Genomic DNA, 23,881 nt, shown 5'->3' on the forward strand with positions numbered 1-23,881 from the left:
TAAGTAGGTTAATCATAGAGCTACCATATGGCCCAGCAATTCTACTCCTAGGTATATACTCAGGAGACTTGCAAGCAGGGACTCAGATTTGTGTACACCATTGTTCATTGCAGTATTATCCACAGTAGCCAAAAGGTGAAAATAACCTGAATATCCATCAACTGATGAATGAATAAACAAAATTTGGTATGTACCTATGATCAAATATTATTCAGCTATAAAAAAGAGTGAAGTTTTGATACATGCTATGACATGGATGAACCTTAAAAACATTAAGCTGGGTGAGAGAAGCCAGACAAAAATGGTCACATATGATTTCTTTTATATGAAATATCCAGAATAGATATATCCATAAAGAACACAGGTATACATGGTTGCCATGGGACCAAGGGAGGTATACAACTGCTTAATGGGGTCTCCTTTTTGGGTGATTAGAATGTTCTGCAATGAGATAGAGTTGGTTGCACACCATTGTGAATGTACTAAATGCCACCAAATGGTTCACTTTAACAGATTCATTTTATGTTATGTTAATTTCATCTAAATAAAATGGTATAAGATGTTGAGGAAAAAAGACATACTTTTTTTTACACTTTTGTGTTATTCGAACTCGAAGTACTTTAAAAATAGTTTTCGTTAGGTTTATTTCATATGTATATATATGTATCGTTGCTTGTGACCTAAGAAATAGAAATGTTATATGTGGATGATAATAGATGCTATTTTTAAGTTCCTATTTTTTACTATGTGTCAGGTAGGATTCATAATATTCATTCTCATAGCCATCATCCAAGGTAGGTTGATATTATCTCCATTTAACAGATGAGACATTTTAGGGTTCATGTTAAATATTTTAAATCATAGCCATTCTTGGCACAGCTGGGCTCTGAACCCAGATCTTCTGGACTTCGGTGTTCTTTCAGTTGTGGCACATTGCCCATGCATGGGTGGTTAGCCTGATGCAGATGATTGCTGAGTGAAATCTAGAATATAAAAAACTCAGGTGTTGCAGCCTACTATGGAGTGTAGTGTCAAATTTCTTTCCTCCAAAATAACTTAGTTGATATTCTTTTTAGTTTGTAGAGTTAACCGTGTCCTCCTCTTTGAATGGCATTGATGATGCTTCCTGATGTGCTTTACATCTAGAGTTCTCAAGTACATCTTGTAGATGGAAACTGGAGAAATCTTACTGGCGTTGTTTTTCCTTTTAATAGTTAAGGGAAAACCACTTCCACTTTTAAGCTGTGTAACATCCCTAAGATGCTTTGTGTGGAAGCAGAAGCAGTTTTAAGTGTCACATTTCTCAGTTGGGCTGAAATGATTTTGGGTTCGCTGTTGACTTGTATTTTCTCACAAGCTTGGGAATTATGCCTGTGTGGTTGGTGCTACTTTCTTTCATTTTGTTTTGTTTATGACTGCCTGTATTATTTATTACTGTTTCCAACAGAGAAGAGGCAGAGCCAGGGAAGGGAAAGCAAAGTAGATTTCCTGTCTTAGCAACCTTGTAAAACCTCCTGAGGAAGAAGAGTTGGAGTGTGCGGCCACTCCACCTGCCCTTGGTGTCGGGGCTGTACTCCCCCCACCGCTAGGTGAAGGTGTAGAAATTGTACACCTTGGTTACAGTCATACAGTTGGCTAGACCACGTTTCAGCTCAGTTCCACAATTAGTACCAGCTGTGACTGAGGCCTGAGCTAGGAAGCACGTGCAGAGCCCGGTGGGAGGGTTCACTCAGGTTTGCCGGAGGTTGGTTTTCACTAGTCACCACATCTCAGAAGCTCTATGTCATATCAGCAACTACAATGTACATTCCAAATTTAAACTTAATGCTAACCTATTATGTTTAGAGATGGAACTTGAATTTCTTCTGTGCTGTGATTCTCCTATACAGCTTGTGGTGGTGGTTTTCCGATACCACTTAGCTGTTTTTTTGAATAATTCTGGAGTTTTTTTTCTTAACATGTTTTTAAGTATTCAACCTTTATGAGAGAGAGAGAGAGAAGAATTCTGTTGTCTCTAAGCCTTAAGTAAGGTGCTTGTGTTTCTGTATGTGTGTGTATGTGCGTCTGTCTCTGTGTGTGTATGAGTGTGTGTGTGAGCGAGCGAGCACTCACATCTTTGTCCTGTTCCATTTTACTACTTGCCAGAAAGGAACCTTATACTAATAGAGTACAGAATAGGTCAATCTTAATTTTCTTTACTCTTGTGTATTTCAGGGACTTTGATCATATTTATCAACACTGTAATTGTGTTACAGTTCAACTTGTTAAAATTCTTAATCTGCTTTTTAAAAAAAAAAAAAAATTTAGATGTTTCCGTGAAATTTTGTAATCCTTTAATATAAGTTACTCACTTTGTGAGTAATAATTATTCCTTGAAAACTGAATCAAAATATTTTTGGATCTCTCTTAAGTGCCTTTTACATGCTATCCTTGCATTATGAACACTTCCAAAGGGAAATCATAAAATATAATGGATTTTATGGGTTGCTGTATTCTCTACTTGGCAAAAGGATTGCCGTTTGTGAGTAATATTTTTGTAAGATAGCTGTTTTTTGTTTGTTAGTATACCTATGTCTTAGCTGAATTTTCCCATCAGAAATTACAATTTATTCTGTCATGGTTCTGGACTCCAGAAGTCTAAGTTCAGGGTGTCATCAGGGCCATGCTCTTACTGAAGGCTCTAGGGGAGGATCCTTCCTTGCCTCCCTCCCAGGTTCTGATTCTGAAGTTCCAGTGGGCGTGAATATTTAGGGGATACTGTTGAACCCTATACACACTATGCCTTTTACCCTTGTTTATTTCTCTTAAAATGAAAACCCTCAGATGTTGAAGTCACTCTTCTGCCGTTTAATTTCCATAAGATTGTGTCGCTCTTCTTAGTCCCACCCTTACCCTTTTCATTGTGCCCTTGGAATTCACTGTCCTTCCTCACCTGAGGCCTCCTCATCTACACACCCTTCTCTGAATCTGCTCTCCCAGAAAAATGGCCCCTGAGGGTGCTGCTCCCCAGGGTCCTATGTGGTTACTGTCTTTGCTCCCATAGCCTGTGCTCCTTGACTTGCTTCTCATGGTCACCTCCGGCTGTTTTTCCTCTTTCCTCCCTAGACTCCAAGCTCTAAATCTCATCAGACCACACATACCACTCACCACCATCAGTGTTGCTGTCAACTGCAGGTCACTCTGAGCAGTGTGACAATTTTGGCTCCCGACACACTGTCACTTTCCATTGCCCTGGCCTTTGTGATTTCGAAATAAACACAGTGGTCTTTTTCCAACGATCTCTTCCCTCTATGTCTGCTTTTCTTCCACACTATACCTGGACCTTGCTGCACCAAGAACTGCAGCCCTCCACATGATTCAGTTCTGTGGCTAACCAGGGAGGTGTGGAGCATCTCCTCTCACCACTCCACAAGGTGGACCCACCCCAGGAAGGCATGGAACGTCTGTCTCCATTTAGAAGCTATCTCGGTGCCCCTTCCCACTCTGTCCTCTGTTTTGACTTCTGTCACCATAGACTGGTTTTGCCTTTTCTAGAATTCATCTGAGTGGAATCATACAGTGATTTTGTGGTCGTGTTTGGTTTCTTTCACTAAGCATGTTTTTGAGATTTAACACTGATGTTGCACATATCAGTAGTTCACCCCTTTTGGTTAGTGAGTGGTGTCCATTGTCTGAGTCCCTGTACCACTGTTAGTTTATCCATTTTCCTGTAGATGGACACCTGGACTCTTTCCAGATTTTGGCTAGTATGAATAAAACTCCTGTGGACTTTGTTGTATAAGGCCTATTTTTGAACATAAGCTCATTTCTCTTGGATAAACACCTACAAGTGGAATTGCTTGGTCATAGGGTAGGTATATGTTTAACTTTTTGTTTTGTTTTAGCTTTATTTTGTTGTTGTTGAGAATGTACACAACAAAACATGCAGCAATTCAACCATTGGTACATGTACAATTCAGTGACATTGATTACATTCTTAAAATTGTGCAACCATGTGGCGAACAGCTTTCCCCAGTGGCTGTATCATTTCCTCCCACCAGCTGTGCAGGAGAGTTCCAGTCCTTTGACGTTCTGTCTGTGCAGTCCCTTTTCTGTTAGCCACTCTGGAGAATGTGCAGGGATATTGAGGTTTCCGTTTGCATTTTCCAGTGAGGGATAAGACTGAGGAGTTTTCATGGGCTTACTGCCTGCTGGCTTGTTTTTGTGAAGCGTTCACATTTTCTGCTTACTTTCTTTTCTATTGGGCTGTTTGCCATTTTTGTACAGACGGTCCCTGGGTTACAAATGTCCAACTTCCATACAACCTGTAGTAATGAACAGCCCCCATAAAGCCTACTATATTAAAAATCCGAGGTACATACAGTGGTTTGTAGTAACAAACAGGTGCTACTTTGCGACACTCATCGGAACATTATTATTACCGTATTATTATGTTAAAGATGTTTTAGTGTATCTGGAATTATTTCTTTAATGTTTTTTATGCATAGAAAGGTACACTATATTCTGTGTATTAAGACAGACATTTGACTAACTCCTGTTAGATACAAACCATACCTAACTGTTCAGACTTGCGTACCAATTTGACTTAAAGACAGGCTTAGGAACGGAACTCAGTATTCCGGAGACTGTCTGGGTTGTCTTGCAGGAATTCATTTTACATATTCTACCTATAAGTCCTTTGTCAGATATGTGTGTTGTGAATATTTTCTTCCAGTCCTTGACTTGCATATTCTTAATTCCTTTGAGAAGCAGAACTTTTTTTAGTTTTGATGAGGTCCAATTTGTGCTTTCTGTGTCCCCTGTAGGAAATCTCCCTACCCCTAGGTCATGGAGATATACTGTTTCCTTCTAGGAACCTTACAGTTTTCACTTTAACATTTAGATAAATACATCTTAATTTTTATGAGGTGAGGTTGATGTTCTTTTTCTATATGAAAATTGAGTTTTTTCAATATTCATGGTGGAAGACTTTCTTGTCCCCTGCGAGCTGCTTTGATATCCTTGTGGAACATCTTTTACTGCATGTGTGTGGGGCTGTCTCTGATCTCTTTGTCTGATTACTGGAACTTTCTAACAGTCTTTTAAGCCTTTTGTACTAAGTCTGTATGTTCTCCAAATGTGATTTTCCTTTTGAAGATTGTTTTGATTATTTTAGGTCCTTTGGGTTTCCACCTAAATGTTCGAATCAGCTTGTCAGTTTCTACAGAAAATCCTGCTAGGATGTTGATTGGGAGATTTTATTGAATCTATTGAATTAGGAGATCAGTTTGGGGAGATGTCTATAATTTCAGCACTGTTTATAGTTTTCAATGTAGATGTCTTCCATATCTTGTCACATTTAACCTTCAGTATTGTATGATTTTGTATGTTATTGTGACTGGTACTGTCTTTTAGTTAAAATTTCTAAGTATAAATACATATACAGCTAATTTTTTGTGTTTTGTCCTTATCTCCCATGAACTTTGCAAATAACCCTATTTGTTCTAGTACTTTTTTTGTAGATTTTTAGGATTTTCTCTCTAGATGATTATGCCACCTGCAAGTACCTTTGACACTTGTTCCTTCTTCCAAACGTCTGCCTTTGTTTTTTTTCTGGCTTCATCCCTAGCTGGGCTGTGCAGTGCAGTGTTGAACAGGAGTGGAGAGTGGGATCTCTCTCTTTCTGGCTGAGCTGTCCTAGCCAAAGATAGCCCCTGCCAGGTCGGGGCAGCACCACGAGGGCTACTCTTGAGTCCTGCCTCCCATCTTTTACCTGAGTGCTTGGCCATGGCTGTGGAGGAAGTGGGTTCACACCTGCAGAGTTTCTCTGTCTGGGGCCCCTGGGGACTCTACACTGGCAAATGGTCCTGGCAGACCTCCCTCGGCCATTTCTCCAGGTGAGAGCATTGTGGCTCCCTCTCCTAGGAGGGCTTGTCTTGTTGAACTTGAATTCACCAGGTTTCTTGTCACTTCAGCTCTTCAGTGTGCTGAAGACTACACTTTGTAGGTTATTTGGCTTGTCTTCATCATTAAGATGGGAATGACATTCCCTCAACCTTTCCTAGTTCTAAGTGGAAGTAGAAGTAGGGGCTAAACATGAAGACAGTGTGAAGCCAAGTGGGTAGTTGTCTCTCCTTCATTAATGCCTGTTGATCTGACGCTGAGCTTCTAGAGGTGCCCGTTATAGATGACCAATCCTTTTTTTAATAAGTTGCTTAATTATCTCCAATTTTTACCCCCCTGTGTGTTTTCTTGGGATGTAAGTAATTAATACATTTTACCATTAGTAGGTAACCCTTCTTACATACAATGTCTAATTAGATGCGACTTATATGCTATGATGTCTTTAATCCCTTATGACATTTGACCCATTTTAACTAATTAGAAACAGAATGGTAGTAAACTCCTTTTGCTGCTTTAAAGTGGATTACTTTGGATATGCATCTGTGAAGAACAAACCAAATGCCATTAAAGTGTCTTTTTAGTTATGATTTGAGCCTACCATAGGATCTAACATTTAGTAGACACTCTGATGTTTGAATATTTATAGCATTTTAAGCACATTATGTAGAGGTATATATAAATACTGTTGGTTCTTAACATGAGTTCTTAAAAGGTTCACAGAGGTTGTATTTGCGTTGTAATTAGGAGGTTTAGGGAGGGAAGGGATTTTGGTCAAAAGTAGCAGCCAGTGCAGGGAGCTTATAAGATTAGGCAGAGAGCTCCTGTAGCTGAAGGTATGGCAGGACAGAGGGAAGTATGGGTAGTAGGTAGAGCATAAAAGTCAATTTGGGATCAGGTGTGAAGAACTTTTATATAGTGATAAAATTGGAATTATCTTCTATATAATTGGCAAATAATGGAGGTTTTTGGGTGGAGGTAAAACGTAATTCTCTTACTTTTTGCAGCTAATTTCATTTGGAATTCAGATTGAATTCAGAGGTGATACTAATGGAGACCAGTTAGTAGTATATTCTGTTTATATAAGCAAAAGGCAGTAAGTGGCCGTGAGTGTGATGGGGAGCATTTATGCTCAAGAAGCTTTGGCATAGGAGTGAGTAGTTCTTGGAGTCACTTTTTGATCTTTCTTTAGAGGGGCCAGGCATCTTGGCTCATGGGAGTGAGGAAAAACCACTTAAGCTTTTACACTTTTGAAGCATGGTGGCAGGGAACATTTATTGCTGGAATAAGGATTTCGTGGGCAGCTTTAATTGAAATAGTTCAGAGAGAGAGGGTTAGTTGTTACCTTACTTGGTAATATTCACTATTAACTATGAAAAAATAAAAGGCCAATAACGTATGATGTCCTGAGTGTGTATCTGACAATAAATTAAGTAGAATATTTTTTATGAAAAAATAATAAATACTAGCATTTACATTGGAGTGTTATAGAAGTTTTCAGTCCTTACCTGTGTCTGTAAAGCTACTAGCGAGGGTGATTTTGTGTATAATTTGCTTTCTTTGGTCAGTTATATGCCAATCAGTACCATTCACAGTATGAATTTTAATGAATTTTTACATCCTTGCAATTCAGTTTCAGTCATCATTATCCTACTTAACAATATTTTTTTTTTTTTATCATTTGTTGACTCAGCGAGACTTGAAACAATGAAAAATGTGGCAAAAATCTTCTAAATGAAATCCCCTTTAATTAACATAAAGGAATTTTTACTCTCTTTTTTTTAATTGGGGGGATAGTTAATTATCTGTACTTGGTAATTTACCTAAAAGAAGTAAATGATTAGTGAACATGTCTATCTGAAATACATTTATTTTGAAAGTTCAAGAGTAGAGAAATTTCTGGAGTATTCTTTTCCCCAAGGTTATTTCTAAAGTAATTATTATCAATTGAAAGTTAAACTCTGGTGTGCTATTGTTTCCTTAAGTTGATTATACTTCTTCTTTCTTTTAAGGTAAAGTGCAAGTTAAGAGTTCAGACATACAAGTTGGAGACCTCATCATAGTGGAAAAGGTTGATGCATTTTTAATATATTTTAGAGCCTATATATGCTAGTTATTAACATTTAGCCTGATTGCAAGTAACTTTTGAATATGAAGGAAACTGTTGGAGACATGTATTTAAAATCCTAACACTTTTGCATAAAGACTGATAGATATTGAAGAAAAAATCTAGATTTTTGTATATTCTGTCCGTTTTGCTGAAGTACATTTCAGTGTATGTAGGTGAAATCATATTTGTCTGAAATAAGAAATGTGTTAATTGCTTAATGTTGCATTGTGAGAAATATCTCATCTGACCAAAGGATTGTATTAGTTAGAATCTGTTTATACTAGGGTCTGTTTTATTTTCCAGAGCTTTCTTTTAACAGATAGCTATGTGGTGCATAATTTTGGGGTATTAATTCTTAACTGTTTAAACATTCATAGAGGGAAAGGTTAGTGGAACTAAAAGATCCTGTGTGTTAAAAAGGGAAGAGTTTAAGTCAGTGTAGGAAGGAACTATGAGAGACCCAGAGACGGAGGTGACCAGTGTGCGGACACCGAAGAGGCCAAGTGTGTGGTGTGGTCTGTGGTGAGGTTCACATTGGGGTGGATGGAGGTCATCAGGGCTGTGGATGTCCCCACAGGCCGAGTATGTGGTGTGGTCTGTGGTGAGGTTCACAGTGGGGTTGGACGGAGGTCACCAGGACTGTGGATGTCCTAAGAGGCTGAGTGTGTGGTGTGTTCTTTGGTGAGGTTCATGTTGGGGTGGACAGAGGTCACCAGGACTGTGGACGTCTCTCAGGCCCAGTATATGTTGTGGTCTGTGGTGAGGTTAATGTTTATGAGGTCATCTGGGCTGTGGACATTCTGGCAGGGCGAGCGTGTGGTGTGGTGTGAGGTGAGTTTCACGTTGAGGTAGGTGGAGGTTACCAAGGCTGTGGACATCCCTGCAGGCTGAGTGTGTGGTGCGTTCTGCCGTGAGGCTCACGTTGAGGTGGGGAGAGTCCCCACTGGCACGCACCTCTTCCTTACAAGTGGGGTAGGCAGAACACATAATATGGGTCTCTTGTGTGCAAGACACTAGTGCACCAGCTATCTGTCCAAGGAAGGATGTTGTTGGCTAACTACACTCTTTAATGTCCTTTTCAGCTTTTTTACTAAGGCCGTAGGGCCACTTTTATTTCTTTCAAATGACAAGTTTCTCTGAAGGTCCCCACAGTTCAGGTCACAAGCCTGTGGTGCTGCCAACACCACACAGCTGAGCCCTTGCCACAGAAGCCCCTCTCTAAACACCTAAAGTTCTCTTAATCCATCTCATTACTGTCATCCATACTAAGAGAATACTCTGCTGTGCACCTAAGTGGGTGTGCCATCTACTGTCCAGTTGCCTAGACTCATTCTGGGAAATAACATAGCGTATAACATAACAGGAAACCCTGGTGGCATAGTGGTTAAGTGCTACGGCTGCTAACCAAAGGGTTGGCAGTTCGAATCTGCCAGGTGCTCCTTGGAAACTCTATAGGGCAGTTCTACCCTGTCCTATAGGATCGCTATGAGTCGGAATCGACTCCACGACACTGGGTTTGGTTTTTTTGGTTATAAGATAACATGAAATTAAGTTAGTATGCTGATAATTACTTTTGCCTACTGTTGGTTTATACTGGTGCCTTGGGTACCACACATTTCATCCAGTGTTTCATTTCTGCCATTGCAACAATGCCACATGGGGCTCGCTTGTGTGTGTGCCTGCTCATGTCTGTAGGCTACATAAATTCTGGAAGAGAAGTTGCCGAACCATGCGTTGTCACCCCACAATCTTTGTGGGTCAGGAGTCTGGTGCGGCATAGCTGGGTCCTCTGCTCAGGTATCTCTCAGGACTGTGGTTGTGGTGCTCGCGGGTTGGATCCCCTTGAGTCCCCCCAGGGTCTGATGCCTAGCTCACCCACATGGTTGGCAGGGTTCAGCCTTCATTGAACAAAGGGCCTTGCTCAGTTCCAGAAGCTATTGACTGAAGCCGCCCTTAATTCAGCCACATGAGCCTCTTCAGGACACTGACGGGGAGGCTGCAACTTTATCTGAGGGAGCCGGCAAGAGGATGGCAGACGAAGAAGAGAGGGCTAGCCAGGTGGAAGTCGCAGTTCACTTGCAACCTAACCTCAGAAGTCATTTTCACTTTTGAAAGAGTTTTCTCACTTTTTGACTTTTGGGGTTTGAAGTGTGGCATAGAATGCATATTTGCGCATCAAGTGATCATTGTTTGTGATCACTGTTGTCGTCTCTATTTCCTTTTTTCCTCTCCTCAGTTGTTCTCTTACCTTCACTGCCGAGTTTGATGTAGCTGTGTGCTCACCTTCGTATCTCCCTGCAGTCTTCCCGTCTGCAACTCTTGAGTCCGTCCTTCCCATGGTTTGGGTACCTCACTCTCCAGCTCTGTATGTGTGTACAACACCAGCCAAGATCTCTGTCCTCCTGTCCCCTTGGCTTCTCTTTTGTCCCCACAGGTGTTTTGTTGTTCAGTTACAAAGAGACTGGATTAGCAGAACGTGCCTAGTAGATCTCCAGGCTGAGTTCTATTTGACGTGGTGGTTGCACATCTATGTTTTTGCTCGTCATTTCCGTTTTCTGGTGGGTGGCATGCTGTGGGTGGTACCACAGAGGAGCTTAATGTTGTACACAGTGTACAGTGAAGGCAGAGTGCCTCAGTTAGTTCCCTTGTCATTATTTCCTGATGTACTCTACCTTTTATATGGTGTTAGCTCTTTCACCCAGAGGTGCCTCAGAAGACAGGCCTGGCAATCTGGTTCTGAAAGATCACAGCCATGAAAACCCCATGGAGCAGTTCTGCTGTGCACATATGGGGTCATCATGAGTTGGAACCAATTTGACGGCAGCTAACAACAGCATCCTTTCTGCGATAAAACCTTGCAACCTTACCTTAAAATAAAAAATAAAAGTTTTGGTAGCAGAGTTAGAGAAAGGTGTTCTGAGATATTTTCATGAACCCTTAGGAGGTGTTGCTGTACTCCAACCTGATTAAGTTTTTTTTTATATTGCCAAATTTATCACCCATTTACATATAAAAACTTCCACGTTTTGCTTACCAAAAGCTTGAGGCATAATTTCTAGTAATTACCGTGACTAATAAACTTCTAGTAGTAGATTGAATTTTGTGGTTTTTGTAGTTATAAAAGATTTTTGTCTTGCCAATTTTCATAACCTTTATAAGGAAATAACAGATTTGATAGCAAATTGCTTACTCCTTTTAAGAAATCTGTGGGCATTTAGCCTAACAAAAAAAGTAATTTCTCCTTTATGTGTAAGACCTATTTCTAGTCAGTCATTCATCTGGCTATTTTCATGGATGATGGACTCCATGTTGTCAGGTAATTTTTTTAATTCTGTGTTTTAACATGGAGTTAAATTAGTGCACTGGTATCCATTTTATGGATATTTAAAATAAAAATGCTTATCAGCTTTGTAGCATGCTCTAGGTATGGGGATGGTTCTAGAGTGTAAAGTTGAAGGGCAGCATGGCGTGGTGGAGCAAGTACAGATAGGTTTCAAGGTAGATGGGTCTGGGTCTGAACTACATCTCAGCTTCAGACCTGTCCTAAAGAAACATCTGCCTGCGTATACTAGTACATTGATGGACCAGAACTGCCAAATTAGAAGTTGTGTCCACTGATGAGATCAGTGGTGTGAGGTTGCTACCACCTGCTCAGCATTCTGCCATCCACTGAGGTGTGGCATGCTGTCGGACCTCCAGTTGCCTAGACTCACATTGGGAAATAATGTCTGTATAAAAATACTGAGCAGTCAGAACTACATGCTGGTGACCTAGACCATAACTAAAATCAGTAGGAGGGGCCTTAGTGGCTGTTCTTCAGCGACCTCAGGGGTTTGCTTGGAGAATGTGACTTGGCTTCTCCAGGACCCCTCAGGAGCGTCCCGGCCATCTCCCTGATTCTGTCTCGTCCTCCTGTGATTGCTTTCCTAGAGAGCGGTCAGAGTGGTCTCTTAGGGATAGGCAGTGATGATAGAGCTGGCCTTGCATGTCAGTGAGGAATGTCTGCACTCATTGCTGCTTGGACCATTTAATTCATTTATTTATAGACACCACGCACAAAACTCATTCCCATGCAATGACCTAAATGTAAAAAAGAAAAACTTAAGATTTGGGAGAAAATGGCAGAGAACATCCGTAAAAACTCAGCATAGGGAGGTATGTTTTAAACATGACTCTGAACCCCAAACCATGAAGAAGATAAACGTATTTGACTCTATTCAGATAAAAAAGTCTGTACTTTAATAGAAACCTGAAAGGGGAAAGACAATCACAGGCTGGAAGAATATGCTAGAAGTGCATGCGGCTGACAGTGATGAGCATCTAGAATATGACAGGAACTTTGTAACTCAGTAAGAAGAGTGGGCAGAGGATAGGGACAGGCCCTCCATTGAAGAGTGAGCCTGAACATCAGCCCTGGTGGAAGGAGGCTCCCACCCAGTCATCAGGGGAGCATAAACAGAATCAGTGTCACACCATTTCACCCACAGGTGCCAGGTGTAAGCGAGGATGCTACTGGTGGTCTCACGCACCCTTTCTCTGTGGGAATGGAAAACAAGTATCAATTTCCAGGAATGCTCAGTGATATATACACACCATTTGACTTCACAAGCCCACTTACTAGGAGTACAGTCTAGGGAGTAGTTGGCAGACTATATAGCCTGTGGTCCAAATCTGTCCTGTGGTCCCTTTTCATGTGGGTCTGTGAGCCTAAGATGAACGTTAAACAAGCAAACAAAGGAAGGCGAGTATGCGACAGAGACTATGTGTGGCAGAGACTGTGTGGCCGCGGAGTCTTACGTGTTACAGAAGCCTGCCAACCCTGTTCTAGAGGCACTCTCCCTCACTTGCAGAGTGTTCTTTACAGCACTGTTTGTAGTAGTGGAAAATTAGAAATGATTGAAATATTCATCAACAGAGAACAGTTAAATAAACTAGAAAAAAAAATCAGACACTGGAGTACTAAATAGTGACCGAAACGATCTAAGCTATACCCCTCAGTGTGGAAAAACCTGAAGGACTCAGATTCTGAGAAGAGAGTTGGTTAGCTGCATAAGAATAGAAAAACAGTATAATAGCATTTATGTGAAACTTCAGAGGTTCAAAGGAGTATTGTTAGCAATGAGTACACGTACAATACACCTGAAGAAACACAAGGAAATGAACATGAGTATTTAGACTAGGGGTTACTCTGGGGTGGGGCAAGGGGCATACAAGGGGCTGCCGCTTTCTTAGTGTTTTATACCATAAGGTCTGCTGGTGTGTTGGTGTTTGCATTATTTTGTGTACTTTTTGTTGCATTTTAAATATGACATAGTAAAAAGGAGGAGGAGGTCACTTAAGGTAAAAAGAGATTTTCACCTGAAAAGATGGTTTCAGGAGAAGGTGTTGGTAGCAGTACAAAGTGTGGCTCCTTTAGGGAATTCTAAGCTATCTTACCTGGCCAGAGTAGAGTTGGTATTTCAAAGAGTGATTAGATTAATGGCTTCCCAGATAATTTCAGATTTTTGTATGTTGTGCTAAGCATATTGAAGAGTCTTATCCTGAGATTTTATCTTCTCTCTGAGTTGGCAAGCCTATATATGAGATTTTAAGCAAGGGAGTGATGTGAACTCATTAACTGTTTGCTAATTCTTGCTAATTCATTTAGGTTTTTTACTTAGGCTTTTTTTTTTTTTTTTTAAACTTTGTAGCCTGGCACAGTGCAAGTACTCAAATATTTTATTGAATAAAAGAATACTGCAACTAATCATGAAGTCTACTTATTTATATGTATTTATTTATATATATTTTATGTTGCTTTGACACTAATGTTGAGCAACAAAATTATTCTTAGAGCCACTTCCTTTAGGTTAATTAACTTTCACACAATTAATATATTTTCAGTAAGTGTGTCTCAGTTGGAAAGCCTTGAGTTTCAGCTTTTCTGATTTAGGCCCAATATTAAGGACTTGACTTTTAAGGGAAACTATTTGTAATTAAAAACAAACAAACAAAAAAACGCACTGCCATCGAGTCGATTCTGACTCATAGCGACCCTATAGGACAGAGTAGAACTGCCCGATAGAGTTTCCAAGGAACGCCTGGCAGATTTGAACTGTTGACCTCTTGGTTAGCAGCCGTAGCACTTAACGACTACGCCTCCAGGGTTTCCACTATTTGTAATAGTTCGTTATTTTTCAGTTTTTCCCAAAGAAGCTGCATTTTGTTAAAAAATAAGCGTTAAGTGATATAAACCATATAACATATAAACAGTTACTTGCATAATATCAAAATATTCTGGATTTTCTAAATTTTATTTTAAATGAGATAAGGGCTCTCAAAATGTTTAAATAAAAATCCATTTGGTGTCAAAGGTTATATACTTTTGTGCTTGTGGGGAGACGAACGTGATTCTAAAGATCCTCTCCCAGCTTAACAAAAGAAACCTTAGAGGTGTTTAAGCTTTGAGACAAACATGTCAACTTAGAGACTTTTAGAAGTTAAAGGTTACATTTTACAGGACATAGCACCAATCTCTGAAGTTCTAGTGCTTTAAAAGACTCCTTGGAACCGAAAACCAAACAGGATGGTTTCCTTCCTTTTGAGTATCTTCACTGGACAGTGACGTGTAGGAGATAAAGATCAGCCCCGTTACGAATGCCCCCAGTTTAACACTTGATCAGAAGTAGGTTCACGAAGGTCTGCTTTTAAAGAACATTTTATTTCATTTTTCTGAGGTAATGCAATTTAATAAGTAAGAGCCAAGGAAAAGAATAGGCCTAAAGTTTAAAATGAAAATACAGAAATAGAAGTAGGCAGAAGAGGATTAAATACGCCACATGTAATGTTCTGCTTCCGCACCTTTCCTTTATGTTGTATCCTTGGCAGTACTTTTTCTAAAATGTAGTTCTGTGTAAGATCCCTTGACCCTTATTTCCAACGTTTCCTTTCCATCCCAATTAGTTTCTAAGGGTATAATGTTCATGCCTTGTTTAGAATCAAGACAAGAAAGTTCAATGGTGCATCCAATTAAGGCTACAACAGATGTAACATTTTCTAAGCATTCCTGTTACAAACAGTTATTGTCCATATTATTATTATTATAACCTATTCTCTGTTTTTGGTGCATCCTAAGGCAGTGGCATTTAAACTTTTAAAATCACACAATAAGAACTACATTTTATATCAGGAGCCAGTACATGCAGATGTATGCAACTAAAACAAAAGTTTCACGAGTCCCGCTCTCTTTCTTATAAATATGAATTTCTAAAAGAGGAATAAATAACTTTTCTTGTTAGTGCCAAATGTTACTAAGATTCTCAATTAAAAAGTAAAAGTGTACAACATAATTGATACAATTGATCTCATATACATGGCCTATCCTATCCTACTTTATCCTTATAATTAAAAAAAGTTGATTTGACAGTCCTTTTGGGAAAGTGATCCACAGTTTGAAATATACTGGCTTAGACTATAGTATAAACCCTGGTTTCCTGACCACATTTCCATGACAGCTTAGCACAGTTAATGCAGAAACACAGGGCAGTGACCCCTTTCGCTTTTCACTGAAGTGAAACACGAAGTACCTGTTTTTGAAAGGTTAAAATATCCAGGAAGGTTCTCCATTGAGGGTGGATATTCTATTTGTTTTGCTTTTGGCCTTTTTTTTGTTTGTTTGTTTTTAATGTAAACTTCTCTAGCATTCCAGTTGCCACACATATCTAAAGTGAAAGACTGGTACCCTGGTCTTCAAAGTTGTATGATAGATGACATTTCAGAACTTTTGTGTTATATTCTGACAGAGGTGCATCCTGGTGCTTTATTTTGGTTGATGACCTCAGTGGTGGTTAGGAAGCCAGTGGCCTTCTTTGTTGACTGGGAGAGACCTGCTCAGTCTCTGGATCACATGACAGGCCTCAGTATCACCAAATGTGAGTCCCTAATAAAACAAAAAACATTTTCAGTATACAGGTTCTGTCTTAAGAATTCGTAATCTCTGGATTCAGTTTAGAGGTAATTAAGGCGTAATTTTGATGTATGAGGGCAAAGATATATCTGCACTTACAGGAGACAAGTCAGAAGCAAATCTTATTTTCAGGTAGGCTAAGATTACCTAAATCTCACTGGTGGTACTGGGATTGAATTTATTTGGAGTAGTTCTGAAGTCGTTAGGCAGCTTCAGAACACCAGTTACGTTTTAGCTGTTAGTTGGCAGGCTAAGTGTGCCAGCTGTTGAAGTGTGTCCTGTAACGCTTCAGTGGGGAAAGGATGTATTCTCGGTTCAGCTACACACCCCCATATACTTCTCACATTTCCGTGTAAGAAATCTGCCATGAACTCAGTGGATGTAAAGCTAGCAGGGCAACCACTAAAACTTTACACCTGCAATTTTGTTATTTCCCAGTGACTTTGTGGATTCTCTCAACAAAAATAACTCTGATTGGTGCTGAAAGAATATTGAAGAAATAGTGACTGAAATCTGAAATTTGGCCAAATACAGAAGCATACAGATAACAAGCTGAATTAACCCTGACAGAGTAAACCTAGAGAAACCCACGCCAAGACAAAGACAGGAAAAATGTTGAAATGGGCACATTACCTGTGATATGCATTTAAGGCTGTATATTTCCCTCTTAGCATGACTTTGCTATTTTGAGTTTTTATTACCATTCAGGTTAAAATATTTTCTAGTTTTCATTGTGATTTTTATCCTTGACCCAAAGGCCCTTTAGGTCCTAACTGGCCCGTCGTATTTTATGGTAGAAAAAGATAGCTTTATCCTACAACATATCTTCTTTCAGACTTAATAACTTAGTGTATGTTTATATTACTTGTCGACTAAAAAATGAGCCATGCCTTCATCATGTGTATATAAACCTTTACTTAATCTCAAAAAGTATATGTATCTCATGAAATTAGTATGAAAAAAAATTATGCATCTTTTCTGTGGGTTGAAACAGCTTTCTCATTTGATAGAACTTTTAGTAATAATGATTTTTCCTTTTCTGTTTCATAAAAAGATACCTCCTCATATTTGTGTTTTGTTTGCTTATGTGTTTGCTCAGTAGTACATTTATTCGTGTGTTTGGTAGTTGCTGTCTCATTTATGATGGGAGGCGTTGAATGGCTTGAAGAAGCAGAGAACACTAGCTTCACTTTACTGGGTCCTTTAATCTAATAGGGAGACATGGTTTTTCTATAAGGCAGTAGCTGCTATATTATACATACGTGTCAGGGTACAACAGAGGCCCAGAAATGGCAGTGTTTAACATTTTTCCGAATGAAGCAGTTTTCAGGTTATCAGTAAATGCCAATTATATGGCTCACTAATGGGGAAAAAATCTTAGAGGCACAACTGAAATATGAATTAAAATAGTCATTTTTGATTTACAGATGGTACATGCTGATTACTTCAGCATGAAATTATTATATTACCTTAGTTGCTTTTACTAGCTATTTCTACTTTGGAATGGAATCGTGTTGATGATATATTTTATGCTTTTTTGCAGAATCAAAGAATTCCTTCGGACATGGTATTTCTTAGGACTTCAGAAAAAGCAGGTATTTTTTTTTTTAATGTTAGTGATGATTTGGTACTTTGGCAGTTAAATTTTCATTTTGAAAGACAGAAAAAAATTTATGCTTATAAAATTTTTTTGGCTAATATACACATATTGAATTCCTTAATTTCAGAATCACGTTTGTTACTTTAAAAGATGACTGTGTTTAAAAACATCCAATCCTACCAGAACCTATCCATCTGTTGAGTGTTTTTATTCAAATTTATGTTGAGATCTAATTAATATGATGACGATGTTGGAATTTTATCCATCAGTTCAATAAATGCTTACTTACAACATATCATGTGCAGGCAGTAGCTGTTGCCTAGGATACAATAGGGAGCAGTACCTAGTTGCTACCCTGAGAGAGTTCAGGGTCTATTTATAGATGGGCACATGTGGACTCTGCAGAAGCCATAATGGTTAGATGAAAGGACACACTGGGGCTGTGGGGAGGAAGCAGACAGGTTTGCCCAAGTGAGCTGAGGAGGGTTTCACGTATGAAAATGACACTTACACAGCCATGACTTTTAACGGGAAGCAGAGGGCAGTGGGATGGCATGGGCTCAGCAGCTGTCGCGGCAGAGCAAGCTTCCCCACAGCATGGTTGCGTACGAGAGCTATCTTACTGCTCAGTTATTGGATGGCAGACTCAGTGGGGTGGCTAGTCTCTGTACCCTGGTGTCCAAGGCCTCTGCTGGGATGTGCCATGCCTGAGGGCCAGCTGGCTAGCGAGCTTCCCAAACCTGGGGCTGAAGAGGGTCAGCAGAGTTGGCTGACCTGGGTTTGGAATATCCAAGATGGCCTCACCGGTACTCTGTCATGGCTGGAATGCCTCAGTTCCCCTGCAAGTGGCTTCTCTCTCTCTACCTGGTCTCTTCTTCCTCTGGCCCACCTTCTATCCTCGGTGCTTTGCAATCTCCAGTGTCCCAGACTCCAGAGCAAGTCCCAAGGTTGTCCAGATGCCAGGGGAGGTGCATAGCAGCCTTGCTCTTGCTGCAGGGTGGGGGGGTGGGGGGACAGCGTGCCCCTGTGCTATGGCTGGAGTCGGGGTGATCCCTTTGCAGGCAGTCATGGCAGCAGGGGTGTTGTGATTAGTTTCCTCAGTGTAAGAGGGCTCGGCATTTGGGGGAGCCTGCGCTGTGTGGGAGCATAAAGAAAGAAGATGAGACAGGAGAAGGAAACTGGGACAGACTGTGCCGAGCAGGCCGGGGACGCATGGAAGACTTAAGTAGAGGAGGCAGCCCCATCTGCGGTTTGGACAGACAGCCGTGGTGGGTGAAAGGGGTCTCTGTCCACTTTTCAGAGGAGGAAGGTGAGGGTTGAGAATGTAAATGCCCTCAGGTTGTAGTCTGACGCCAGAGGTGGACTTCTCGTAATGCCTCTGAGGACCTCATGGGTGTGGCACGGTGGGAGGGCGAAGCCTGAGTGGAGTATAGAGCATTAGGGGAATGAGATCCTCCATAGCATGCTGACCTCAGAGAAATAACATCATATCCTAGTGGATGGCTTATATTAGGCTTCCTTGTGCTCTGATTTTGCCTTGCTCTTCCTTGTTGCAGGGAGACTTACCTGTAGTGTAGTCATGGTGTCCCTGGGTGGTACAGACAGTGAGCACACTCAGCTATTAGCCCAAAGCAGGGAGGGTCCAGTCCACCCAGAGGCAAGAATTACTAATTACGTATAGGCAGATACTAGGAAACCACGTTGGTGTTTCATACTATTTTCTTCTCTTTATAAAATGGACCAAATAGCTCCATGCTGCCCAAAGTTTCTGTTACAATACTGCTGTCTATCAAGGATTCTTAGTTTGGGAAATTCTGTATTTCATTTTAAGTAATTATTTCGGTTTTTAAATTGCACAGCTTTCAAAAATTGAAACATTCAGAATTTTTCGTGTATCTGCTAACTCTCTGAATATTATTTTATTGCTTTCCAGTTTCAGTTCAGAAAATCCTTGTACTACATTGTAATAAAGATCTTAACCTTAGCCAGTGTGGGGGTCCTCAGTACATGCAGCATGCTCAGAGAGGACATAAGCAGCTGACACTCGTCAGCGCAGGCCATGAGCTGCCTGGTGGCCTCTTGTTGACTGTTCATACGGGGCATTTCACTGGTCCATCAGCTGATTGTTCAGAATGTAAATGAAGCTGCTGATGGATCTAGTGACTGATGGCTTAAATTCCAATTAATCAATGGCTTCATCAGTTTCTTAATTCAGATCAAATATCTCCTGAATGAACACAATTCTTTTAGGGGTATTAAGAGAAATTAATGCTTTAGAACTAATTTTCATCCATCTCTTATAAATGCCAATATCTTTTGCACTTGTCTCCTAAGTGATGACAATATAGTTGAAGTGTTTGGGACACATTGCAGGACCTCAGCTTTAACTTGTTGGGGGCGCGGGCCAGGTAAATGACATGCGCTCAACCACGTTGTCTCTGTGGTGCTATTCATCTCGCCACCAGCTTAAAAATTTCATGCAGAGCCATTAAGTCATATAAATGATTTAAAAATTAAGTTTAGTGGCAAACGATCTGGTATTATATATGCAAAGTCAATGTCTATTTTTCTTTTGTTGGGCATATACTGTAGCTCATCTCTTTGAGAGCTATTGGATTTGTGAGCTGTTGCAGGCAGTCGACTAATATTACAGGGTCACTTATTACGATATATGACAGCCTCGTGTGCTCTGTTTCACCAAGCCCCATCAATTACTTCATCACCACCAGTGCAGGCTCTCGGGTGTGACACGTATACTGGTTGATCTTAATTTGATTGTCATTAAACCTATCCTTTCCTGTCAACTCTTGTCAATTATACAAAATAAAATCAAGTATTCATAAGAAGCCTGTAATAGGATATAAGCAGACCAATTTAATAATTCATTTTTGCTGAACCTTAACTGGCATCAGTTGTAGCTAGTGCTTGCTGTTAAAAAATTATTATAGTTCTTTTAAGACAAGTCAAGTCAGCCATACTTCTTATTTCGCCACAGTTCATATATTCTCACTCTAAATCACATCACTTACTGAGAGGTTAGTAATGTTAACTCTATTTGAGGGTGAATAATGTGCCATTTTTTCAAAGTTTTTAAAATGGCATGTAATTATTTAAACATGAAGTATGGGTTTTTTTCTTTAGAGAAATCTGGGTATTGGTTTCACTTTCAGGAACACAGAATGTTAAAAAGTAAAGGCTGTAGAGGTTCTCACCCTTTCTCATTGTATGTATTACAAAGAGGACCTAGCACAGAGAGAGCAGCATTGAAGCCTCAAAGTGTGTGTCAGGCAGAAACTAGTATCCAGTTCATTTTAAGCTGCTTTTATATTTTCAGAACACACACATATATATTAAAGAGGAAAAATTAAGAAAAAAGGTTTAACTCCAGAATAACATGCACTAAAAATTTCCTTGTGATTTTTTCATCAGCTCGTAGAAAGTGTTTGCCTTATCATAAGTCTTTTGATGAAGTAATGCATAACAAAAGTTGTTTACATTATTAGACTAAGGTCAGATTGAGGTCTCCTGAATATATTTTTAAATGATAAATCAGATGGTCGGAAATGTTCTTTGTAGCTCTAGGTCTTTGTATGCCTTGGGAAAGTGGCTTAACCTCTTGGAACCTGGCAGTAATAATGGTGGCATTGCAGGGTAGTTAAAAGGATTAGGAATAATGTTTATAAAGGAATTAAATTTATAGCACATTTTGGGCACTGAATTGCTGGTAGCTGTTATTAGTTGAAAATCCATTGTCTGGGCATTTGTCAGAAACATAACTTCGCATTTATGCAAAGAAAGGAAATAAGAGAATACTTCCAAGTGTGCACACTACATTTCTTCTAGGAGTCAAAGGAAAACGAGTGTGTGGTGTGGATGTGGTTTGCATTTGACCAAGTTTCATTTAGAGCATTGAGTAAGGGGTACTCTCAGCTTCGTGAGATATTCTTACATCGTCTCCTGAACCATTTTCCCAAATTTGAGTACTTAGCTGCCATTCATTGAATTCTCAGTGTATGCCATTCACTGACAGGCTTTTAATAGTACTTTTCGTCTAAGTTTTACAACATACCTCCAAGGTAAGTGTAGATGAAAAAACTTGAGTTTATTAAGGTAAAATAACTTGACAGGTAGAACCAATTAGTAAATTATGGGGCTAGTATTCAACCCAGGATGGCCTGGCCCGTCCCAGTATATGATACCATCTTTTTGTGTATACACTTAGAGCAGGGTTTCTCATCTTCAGCACAATGGGCATTTTGGGCGAGATATTTCATTGTCGTTGTGGTCTGTCTTATGCATTTAGGATGTCGTGCAGCACCTTTGACTTCTACCCACTAGATGCCAGGACCAGCTCTACTCCCACCTCTTCTTGTGACAATCAGAAATGTTTCCAGACGATGCCAAATGTCCCTTGGGGGACAAAATTAACCCTGGCTGAAAACCACTAAAGAACTTTGTTTTCCCCTATGGAAGAGAATGCCTAAAGATAAATCTTAAGCATTCAGTTATGGATATTTTGAGAGAAATTATTGTAGTGTTTCTCAGACAAAGACTAAAGGGAGTCTGTGGCATTTGAGCCATCACTTACTACCTTCCTCCCTATTGTAGCTCCTCGTGAATTCCAGCTGTACTCCAAGCTGGTGCGGCCAAGAACACAGGGGTTCCCTCTCCCTGAAGCCCCCAGGATAAAGCTAAAGTTTCACCTGGGAGGGGCCAGCCTGCGGGCTCTTATTTTACCCAGAACCATTTTTATGTTACAGAAGTGCTATTCCCAGCAGGCTTGGCCAACACCCAGCTTCCACTCACAGGCACTAACTCTGTCAGCCCAAGGTTACTGGGGCCCCAGTTGCGCCTGCACCAGCTAGCCCCAGCCCCAGCCACCTTGTGGGGCACAGGTTGCCCCCTGCCCCTCAGTGCCCACTTGTAGATTTGAACTGGAAAAGAACCAATGAATTTGAAGATAGATTGATAGAGATTATGCATTCCCAAGAACAGAAAGGCGAAAATGAAGAAAAATAAAGAGGCTCAGAGAAATTCAGCACTCCATTAAGCATACCAGCGTATGTATAATGTGAGTACCAGAAGAAGAGAGAGAGAATGAGGCAGAAAAAGTATTCAAAGAAATGGTAGCTGAAACCTTCCCAAACATTGATGAGAAAACATTGATCTACACATCCAAGAAACCGCCAGCTCTAAGCAGGGAAAACACGAGGAGGTGTCTGACTCTGAGCCTCCTAAAGAATTCAAGTGTGTGCCTCGCATTTGGGCCTCTGCCATAGGAGGGCAAACCCGGAGGAGCAGTGACACCAGAGAGGGTTATTGTGACTTTAGTATAATGGGAGGCATTTTCCCCTCTGCTCCCATCCTTCCTTCCTGACACCCAGAGGTGAATGGGACCCAGAAGATGGACCAGTGGAAGAATGAGTGACAGGCCCCACCTTCTTCATTTCCGAGTTCTCGTCTATGGCCCCATTTTCAGGAGGGTGTGTATTGGAAGAGTAGAATTTTGAGCTGGGCTGAATTTCTAAATTGCAGTGACTGCAGAGCTGTGAGATCTCCCATGGATGTCATTCAGTGATGGAAAAGAAGATTCGAATATGCAGCTGACAGCAATGGTTAGAGAAAATTACATTTTTGGTGTTATATATTATAATTCAAACTCTTCAAAAAATCAGCTATGATAGCTAAAGTACTGAGGTGGGGGGACTGAATTACAGGTAGTCCCCGACATACAACATATTCGATTTAGCAGTGAACTGCACTTATTGACCATCTGTTTTTGTTTTTTGTTTATCTGTATGTCTTATCATTAGTAATATGTACTCCATAACAGAGTTGCAGTGTGTAAAAGGACCATACAGACAACTCTCACTAATTTTCTGTCTAGAAACGCCATCCCCATTCCTGTGGATAATCCAGATGATCCAGAACCTTCCACAAGTGCAGTTATTACCACAACTGACAAAATGCCAACTTTGTCCACTTTTGTATGTATGTATGTATGTTTTAAAATATATCTGTAAATTTATATATAATGTTTCCAACCCCCAAAGACAAAAAAAAAAAGGATTGGATTTATTAAGATACTGATAGTAAAAGGCAATAGTAATGAAAACTGAAGAAAAATGAGGTATTTTACTTATGTCAGAACTGACTGACGACAGAGTCATCGGAGTGGAGCCCCATCATAAGTGGGGACTGCCTGTATATATATCATTGTATAGCATGGGGATTTGGAGTTGGATAGACCTGAGATGGAACTCTGACTCTGCTTACTGGTGAGACCATGGCATCTCCTATCTGAGGACAGCAGATGTCATGTGTGGATCGTGACTGGCCCATTGGA

General features: G+C 40.3%; 1 protein-coding gene across 5 annotated transcripts in view; it reads left to right on the forward strand.

Moving 5' to 3' along the window:
• ATP9B (ATPase phospholipid transporting 9B (putative)) overlaps window positions 1-23,881 on the forward strand; it is a 244,846-nt gene that overhangs the window by 54,173 nt on the left and 166,792 nt on the right. For 2 of the 5 annotated variants that reach the window (XM_049901954.1, XM_049901955.1), the window contains 3 exons: window positions 7,893-7,951; window positions 17,479-17,530; window positions 23,423-23,530. In XM_049901954.1, coding sequence (XP_049757911.1) covers window positions 7,893-7,951; window positions 17,479-17,530; window positions 23,423-23,530 — 219 coding nt within the window. The remainder of the gene's footprint in view (window positions 1-7,892; window positions 7,952-17,478; window positions 17,531-23,422; window positions 23,531-23,881) is intronic. The other 3 variants (XM_049901953.1, XM_049901951.1, XM_049901956.1) reach the window with 2 other exon arrangements.

Source organism: Elephas maximus, chromosome 11, assembly GCF_024166365.1.
Source record: "Elephas maximus indicus isolate mEleMax1 chromosome 11, mEleMax1 primary haplotype, whole genome shotgun sequence".
Lineage (NCBI taxonomy): Eukaryota > Metazoa > Chordata > Mammalia > Proboscidea > Elephantidae > Elephas > Elephas maximus.